Consider the following 8,713-nt stretch of genomic DNA (forward strand, 5'->3'; position numbering starts at 1 on the left):
AACAGACAGATGATATCATTAGCCATTAGGGTCAGGCATTCATCATATGCATACTGTGTGAATTGATTGAGATTCCCTATTTGACTGCATATTACTTGCTATTTGTCTAAATGCCTTACTTGTTCCTATTTGTATATCTCTTGTCTGATACAACTGTGTTTGCTATATTATACTTGATGACAAGTCATCATATACCCATTTTTCAAGCTAATTTCACTTGTTTCATTAGTCTTTATGCACTTTCTTGCATTCTAAGTAAGTAATTTGGAATGAAAATGTATAACTTCTTTAAATCAAACAACCACCATTAAATTGATGCTAAATCATGAGGTTTGAGCTAAAATTTATTGATTTTTAATGAAATATAAACCTTATGAGTTTAGAGATACTTTGATTTGTTGTTTTGGTTTCTTGTAGGTGAAGAAAGGAAGAAAAGAAGAAAAACGTGGCTTAAGAAGTGTGGCCAAGAGAGGAGAAGTGTGGTGCAACATAGAAAGAAGAAGCAAACACTGCCCTCCACAAGAGCACATTGCCCTCCAAGAGAGCAGCATAATGAACCAAGCCTTGAAAAGCATCACTGCCCTGCCCACAATAAGGGCGGAGCACAATTTTATGCCAAGAACCAAAGGAAGCAAAAACTCTGCCCTACCCTCCTCAAGAGCAATATCGGGCTTTCATGAAAAATAATTCAAAGAAAATTGCTTCCTAGTGTTTCCTATGGGTTTCGAACCCAAGAACAAGGAGGAAAGGAGTAGCGCTCAAATACAAGGAAAACAAGCAAAACTTAGCTTGTTTTCAATCTCCAAGAATCGAACACAGCACCATGAGGAAGCAAGGAACTAGGAATTACTTTGGTGCCAAGAAAACCAAGGAAAAAATGAGCAGCGTGTTCTTCCACCAAGTTTCGAACTTGGGACTTCAACCATTGGTAACATTGCCCTGCCCTCCACAAGGGCAGGGTAGCATTTCTTGGTGCATGGAAGGCGCACAAAATGGACGCACGGGCTTGAGCACTCGGCCAGCAGCACGCACGCACGGGCAGTACTTGGCGCACCATGGCAACACTGCCCTGCCCTCCACAAGGGCAGGGCAGCATCCTGATGCAGCACGAGCACGCAATGAGGCTTCATCACACAATTTCCTGCTCTGCCCTCCACAAGGGCAGGGCAGCCTTTTGAAAGCTAATTTCTCATGGGCTGAAAATTGGATTAAAAATCCAATTTAATTCATTTCTTCACCAAATCAAAAGCCCATCCAAATTCCAAAATCCAAGAATAGAAAGTGTATAAATAGGAGATAGTTTGATGTAATTAAGACCCTTTTTTGATTTTTGAACTTTTACATTTTGAGACTTCATTTTCTTTGAGAGCTTTGAACTGAGATATGAGAGAATTGGGAAGGAGAATTGATCTCTCTTCTTCCTTGTTCTGGCTTGGGCATTTTTACTTTTCTTGTTCGAATCTTGAGTGTGAAGAATTGAGGAATTTCTGTCTCAATCTCCATTCAAGATCTCTTTAATTTCCCTTCTGCATAATTGAGTTCAATTACATTTCCTTTACTGCTTCAATCTTCAATTTCTCTTTAATTGCTTTGTGAACTTGGATCTGAGAAGGCAATTGAGATCTAGACTTTGCTATCTAGTCTCTGGAGTCCTGAGATCCAATTTTCATTTTGGTTCTTCTGCTGAATCACTGCTGCAATTTAATTTCCATTTCTGTTTGAGATCTGGCAGAATTCAAATCATCTCTTGCTTTGATAATTGCTGAAATTTAATTTCCCTTGCTTAAATTCTGAATTCCCAGTCCTCAACTCCCTTTTTCCATTCAAGCAATTTATATTTCTTGCACAATTGTGAAGAAAATAAACAATGCCCTCAGAGTATACATCTTTTATAAATACATACAAGTGATCACAATTTCGTCCACCAATTTCATTGTTTCAATGGCCTTCTTGAGGGATTGGATCTGTGTTCTTATTTGCTGACAATGCTTGCATTCTTCGAATTCTTACTGATATTTTTGAATTTCTTAATTTAATGCGTTGTACACGAACTTCATTCTCTTGTTAATGTATCTGCAATAATATTTTTGTCACCCTTAATATATTCAATTTTTATTGGATATTGTAATAAAAATAATTGCCATCTTACCAATCGCCCATAATGATAATCAATTTTTAAATTTTATCGAATGAAACCTGTTAGGTAACTTGAATCTGTCCTTAATGTAAATTCTTTGGGTAGTAAATCAATTTTCCTTTTTTAAGAGATTTAATTGCTGCTAGAGTTTCCTTTTCATGAGTAGTGTATCTCTGTTTTGTTGGAGTAAAAGTCCCTAAAATATACCTGCAAAGTAATTCCTTTGGGGGATATTTAGAATCTAGTGATTCTTTTTCTTGTTCCAAACTTTTTATAGCTTTTTTAGCTTTTAGACATCCTGACCAGGTTATGTCTGAAGCATCTGTTTCTACTATTAAGTAGTCATTTTCTACTGGAATATAAAGTTCCGGAAACTTTTCATATAATACTTTGATTCTTTGAATTTGGCATACTATCTTTTTCTTCCCATTTTCATTCTTTTTTAGTACTTATTTTTGGAAATAAGTTTTTAGTGTATTCTGTTATATTCTTTAAAAATCCTTGATCAGAAATATAATTTATACACCCTAAAAATCTTTATAATTGTTTTCTATCTTCTATTTTATTAGGAAATAAACTTACCTTTTCTAAAATATTTGGTTGAAGTTTTAGCTTTCCCTGAGTGGATAGAATTAATCCAAGAAACTCTATTTCTTGTTTTGCTATTCTTGCTTTCTTTTTGCTAAGAACTAATCATTTTTCTTTACATCTTTCTAAAACTATTAATAATTTTTGAAGATGATCTTCTTTATCCTGTTTTGTAAAAATTAATATATCATCAATGTAAACTAAAATAAATTCATTTAACTCTTTTTGATTTTCTTCCATAAATCTTTGATAGATACCTGGGGCTTGTTTTAATCCGAATGGTAAAACATTCAATTCATAGAGTAACACACTTGGTGATTCTTTTATTGGGCAAGTAAAAGCAGTTAATTTCTTTGTTTCTTCATCTAAATGAAGTTGCCAATATCCTGATTTTGCATCAAGAGATGAAAACCAAGTTGCTACTTTGATTTTTTCTAAAATAGAATATTTTCTTGGAAGTTTATGAGTATCACCAACAGTTGCTTCATTCATTTTCTTATAATTAATTACTATTCTTCGTTTTCCCCTTTTAATTTCATTATTGTTTTCGACATAAAAGGCTGGAGCCGCACAAGGACTCTTGCTTAATCTTATAATTCCTTTTTCCAAAAGATCTTTACATTCTAATGAGAACTCTTCTCTATCTCTTGCGGAATAAGGAATTTTATTTGGAACATTTATTTCTTTTATAGGATCTTTTAATTTAATGCTTACTAATTCTTTATTTGTATTTTTAATATCTAAAGGATTTTCAGCGCAAGTTTCATCCAAAAGTTCTTCTATTTTTATTTCAAGATTATTTTTTGGGATATTTATCTAAAAATATAAATTTAAATAACATGTTTCTAATATAGAAAATATTTTAAATTTTACAATATTATCTACGGTAGTAGTTGGTATCTTTATACGTTTTGATTTTTTATTTATTGAAGAATCGTGTGGAGTTTTTAAAACTATATATGTTAATTCTTGAATGAATGGATGATATAACTTTAAGAAGTTATTTCCTATGATAAAATCTATCCTAGAACTTATCATATATATATATGGATGGAACAATAAACCTATAATTTTGAATAAATATTTCAACTATTTTTGCTTTTTGGTCAATTTTATGTATTGATTTGTCAGCTATTCTAACTCTTAATGGTTTCTTTAATTTTTTTTCAATCAAATTTTATATTTGTACTAGCAAAGCATTGTGTTGCTCCAGTATCTATGAAAGCATTTATAAACTTTTCTGTTATTTTTATAGTAATAAATGTAGCATTATTGCTCAATCTCTGAGTCTGTTTCTGAGCCATATTCAAAAATATAGTCTAAGTTATCATCTGATTCTTCTAATGATTTCATGAAACAAGACTTAGCAATTTCTAACTGTTTGGTAAGGTCTTTTTTATCCTTCTTTTTTGGACATTCATTTGCATAGTGTCCTTCTTGGCAATACTAACACTTATAATTTTCTTTTTTATTTGGGCAATAGTCATTTTTTTGTTTTTTGTTTTTATTGTTATTTCTTTTTCTAAAATACCTCTTTTTTCTCCAGTTTGGATAGTATTTTCTTTTTCTAAATTGATATTTTCTTTTTTTTTTGAAAATTTTTATTAATACCATATTTTTGAGGTATTTCTTCATTATCCTGACAGCAAATTCTAATTATATTTTCAAATCTTTTTTGAGTTGCTTCTTGCATACAACGTTCTTTTTACAGTCTAAATCGAGCATTCTTTCTCCTTCCATTTTCTGAATTTTAGGAACGTACTTTGATGGTATTTTTGTATACTTTGAATTTTTATTTATAAATCCCTTTTTAAAAGCATAATTTTCAAAACCCGTTTCTCATTTAAATTGAGATTGATTATCTTTAGATGTTCCACCTTCATTTTTTTATTTGTATTGGAATTGCTGGTTCTTCATCACTTGAATAATCTAGAATGTGTTCTTCATTTTCAATATTTTCAGAATTTACTGATTCTTCTTCTATTTGAAATTCTTGCACCATAATATTATTTTCTTGAGCCATTTTTAATTGTTTAAAAAACATTGTAACTTCTTCTAATTTTTCTTCAATATTCATAATTTCAATGGTGGTTTTACTTTTAATTTTGTTATGTTGTCTATATTTTGAATTTTTTCTTCTTTGGGATTCTCTTTCTGAAAATATTTATTTAATATCTGTTTAATTTCGTTTATATTAAATTCCTCTTTTTCTTTATTTCTTTGAAATTTTATGGATACTAATATTTCTTCAAGAATATCTACTATAAAATTTAATTGTGGGTTAAAAGTATGATAGAAATGTGAGGAATCATTTCCGTGGTAGCATTTGTTAGAAATTTCATGTGAAATATAAATTTTTTCAGATTTTTGAAGTCCTTTAATAAAACTTATAGTAAAATAAAGATTTTGAGAAAAATCATTTTGTATTGATTTTAAGAATTCAGTGTCATTACAATTAACATTAGTTAAAATAATTAGTTTTTGATCTATTAATTTTGATAATTTAATTATTTTTTCTGTTAAATCTTCTAATTTACTTTTTTTTATTAGGTGACGTTTTTCTCATAAAATGTTATAGTTTTAAGTGTTATGTAGTTAAAAGTGTGACTTTTAGAATGTATGGTTTAGATTTTGTCACGTAAATGTCTTTAAAAAAAAATTGTTTTTGGATCTTTATTTAAGTGGTGCTTATATGAATTACCCCTTAAATTACATATGTTCCATTTTCACTGTATGTATTTAATATTAAAAAATTAGTAACAGTACCAAAATAATAATAATAATAATAACAAGATCTTTCAAGACACTAGCATTTTCTGATTGACATGATTTATCGAAATATAAAAAGGCTAAGCAGGACGAGTTAAACAAAAAGCAGAAATATCCTATAGAGAGGCCAATACTGCTCAAATCTAAAAAATTGGTTACAACCAAAAGAAACAAATTGATGTTAGAGGTCATTAAATCAATGCGAATGCATTTTTCTTCCAAGATTCTACTTGCGTATGACCTATCAATGAAAAATCACATGCACTAATCATACCACTTTTAGGCCAACATTGTTAATATGATAACGTGCTTATAAGTTATAATGGGTTTCCATGTGTTGTTAGCGTATTTAGAAAGCAAAATTATGAAGAAACAGTAATTATCATCCCAAATTTCAGTATTGCAGCCAATCATTTGGTAACAAAGCATTTAAATACGCTACAAGATCAAACAAAATTAAGACAAACCTTTCTTCTAATGCGGAAACTAAACCATTTGTCAAAGCCACTCCACCAGTCTGTTTAAAGGTGTCAAATGTCAATTATTTCATATCATTTTGTAATATTAAGAACACAAATACACTAAGCTCAAATGTTCACAAAAAAGCTCACCAATTGTATGCTACAGAATAGTTTTCTCTGGATGTCTATGCGACCTGTGAATACAGCAACATACAGTTAAATAAGGCTTCAAATTTACGCATATAAATACAGGAAAAAAGGGATGAAAATGCTACCAGTTGAGAGAATGCAGTTAGAAATAGCCTCCGCAAGGCCTACTTTTTCTTCTCTTTTTGGCTTACTTGCGAAAATTGGATAGCTTTCCCACATTGGTATTCCTCCACCAACATTGGGATAAAATGTATCAGGACGAGTATATTCCATATGCCATGGTTCTTCTAGCATATCCTCATAGTCATTAAACCTGGCAAGGCAATGCCATTAGGGTTATGTAAACATACATTTTGTTTGCAAACATGCACACAGCATGAAAACTTCAGTAATACACTAACCAAGTACGAGGTGGAGGAGGATAGACATCAGGAACAAGAAGCGTAGGATAGAACAAACCCATCGGAGGAACCTGAGCAATAATAGTCAGCATTATCCAAAGGCAACATGCGAAGTAAAATGAAGAAAGAATTCAACCGAGGATACACACATTTAGAGCAGTAAGTCTTGTCTTGTGAGATCCAGCTGGTGCTCTGTCCTCGTAAGAATGAACTACAGCAACAGCTTCATGTTCTCCCTCCTATAGACAGGAAAACACAAGATTTAAAATGAAGCCATGTTTGGAGGAAGCAAGCACCAATAAAGAAAACACTGATCAATTCTAAGTTGATTAATTTTCACAAGTTACACATGTTCAAGATGCCCCCAGCTTAGCTTTGGCACGACTACAATTCACTTTCTGAAACTAAAAAGTCGCTGAATCATGTATGAGTGCAATGCAATAAAGAGAAAAGGGCAGTAGAAAGAAATTATGTGGACAAAATACAGTGAGAGGAATTGAGGGTATTGTTTTAATATCATTATTCATTTTATATTAATTTCATATTTAATTTTCTAACCCGATAATAATGTATATAAAATTTGAACAAATGGACATGTTGCACCCCAAAATGACGTTGATATCTGAATCACTAAAGGAAATTTCAGCAAACTTAATGAAAGGTGAAATAATTACAACTGAACTAAAAAGTAGAACAACTCACTTTGATCTCACAATATGTCTCTTTAAGTTGATTTAACATTAACAGATCTATAGGCTTTGTCAAAATATCTGTACGAATTTGAGGCCATGTCTGGTGGTGCCTTTGGGTCCAGAGAAGGCACCTTGATATATCCTGATGAAGTTAATATTTAGACAATAATAAAAACTAACTGGAAAAACAAAAATTAGGATACAGAATAATATCAGCTACATAATACAAGGAACTATAAAAATCATTGCACAGAGAAATAGATAGAACAATGTATTGCATATTTGCATGATATACAATCATTACACAAACTGACAAGCACAAGTTTCATTTATTAAAGGGCGATTTACATTGACCTCCACCGAGATCGAGTGATATTACACTTGACACCTCTTGATTTTTTATACTTATACTGACCTCAATGTTATGTTTATAGGAAAGGTCAGTGACAAGTGTTATAAAATATAGGAGCATCAAGTGTGATCTCTTCAAGGTCAGTGTCAGTGTAATTTACCATTTATTAAATGAGACACATGTTTCACCATGTACTTTGCTGACTGTTTTCAACTATAGGAATTATATGAGTCAACTTTAGGTCAGTTATCATTAAGGATGGTATCAGACCTTTGTTGTCAACCACAGATCTTATCACAGTAAATCCTTCTTGTTTCTATCTCATAATCCAACTATACTTTCCAGTATTTGAGCCTTTTTTGATTAATAAGGTTAGGTGAAGAATTTGGTTTGGGCCACTATACATATAATTAATAGAAATGATTTGTTGCAGATTCATAAGCTTCAGAAAAGTTAAATCTTTATGAATGTCACATGAGGTACTTGTCAACAATATGCTATTGTTGCAATTTTCTTAAATGAAATATACAGCTCTGCCTTTTTTATGAGTTTGCCCTTGGTCCTTGGATCAAGTATTAGACTATTAGTGACTACTTTAATGGGTTTATAGAAGACGTGAAGTAATTATTTAATGGAAGTAAGAAACCATGTTTCGTACCTCGCCACCAAAAGGCAAAGTTTTTACAGTGGTTGGCAGTGCACCTCCATCCTGAACAAGAGAATAAACAAATAACTGCCAAAATTAGTCATGTTCTGTATCATTGTAGAGAACTAGAATTATAAATTAAATCATAATAAGTAGTAAGCAATAAACAATACGTGTTACAAGTTACATAAATAATAATAAGTAGAAGACAGAAGCTGCAATTGGAATTACCTCTATGCATATCAGTGATGTCACTTGCGCACCAATATTTACAACACATGCCGTTGATAATCCGTTTCCAAAAACAGCAGCAAGACCTTCCTGGTCAACCAAATCAATACGAGGCCATTAGAAAGTAATGGAGAAATCCAACTCAGAAAATAACAAGACCTTCCAGCTCCCTTATATGCACAAAAAGCGTGACTTATCATATTCTCTAGTGTTTGATCTCCACCACAATCATTCTATAATCAAATATTGTCATCCTTCAAGATCATGAACCCTGATGTAGAACAGG

At 31.6% G+C, this 8,713-nt stretch overlaps 1 protein-coding gene across 1 annotated transcript; it reads right to left on the minus strand.

The window, feature by feature from the left end:
• Positions 1–5,776: 5,776 nt before the first annotated feature.
• On the minus strand, positions 5,777–8,699 carry LOC107493458 (actin-related protein 9-like). Its single transcript, XM_016114555.3, has 8 exons — positions 8,428–8,699; positions 8,209–8,259; positions 7,209–7,340; positions 6,656–6,745; positions 6,507–6,577; positions 6,231–6,418; positions 6,106–6,149; positions 5,777–6,011 (listed from the first exon to the last, which is right to left on the minus strand). The coding sequence occupies exons 3-8, from the start codon at positions 7,245–7,247 to the stop codon at positions 5,889–5,891; spliced, it is 555 nt and encodes a 184-aa protein (XP_015970041.2). The 5' UTR covers positions 7,248–7,340; positions 8,209–8,259; positions 8,428–8,699; the 3' UTR covers positions 5,777–5,888.
• Positions 8,700–8,713: the final 14 nt, after the last annotated feature.

Source organism: Arachis duranensis, chromosome 6, assembly GCF_000817695.3.
Source record: "Arachis duranensis cultivar V14167 chromosome 6, aradu.V14167.gnm2.J7QH, whole genome shotgun sequence".
Classification (NCBI taxonomy): Eukaryota; Viridiplantae; Streptophyta; class Magnoliopsida; order Fabales; family Fabaceae; genus Arachis; species Arachis duranensis.

What these genes read in the sequence shown, in the direction of transcription:
- LOC107493458 (XM_016114555.3), bottom strand. Translation starts at nt 7,247, where the DNA reads ATGTTAAATCAACTTAAAGAGACATATTGTGAGATCAAA. An exon ending in TAACTGCATTCTCTCAACTG is followed by an intron (nt 6,150 to 6,230) that starts GTAGCATTTTCA and finishes CTGTATTCACAG; the next exon opens with GTCGCATAGACATCCAGAGA. An exon ending in TATTCTGTAGCATACAATTG is followed by an intron (nt 6,012 to 6,105) that starts GTGAGCTTTTTT and finishes ACCTTTAAACAG; the next exon opens with ACTGGTGGAGTGGCTTTGAC.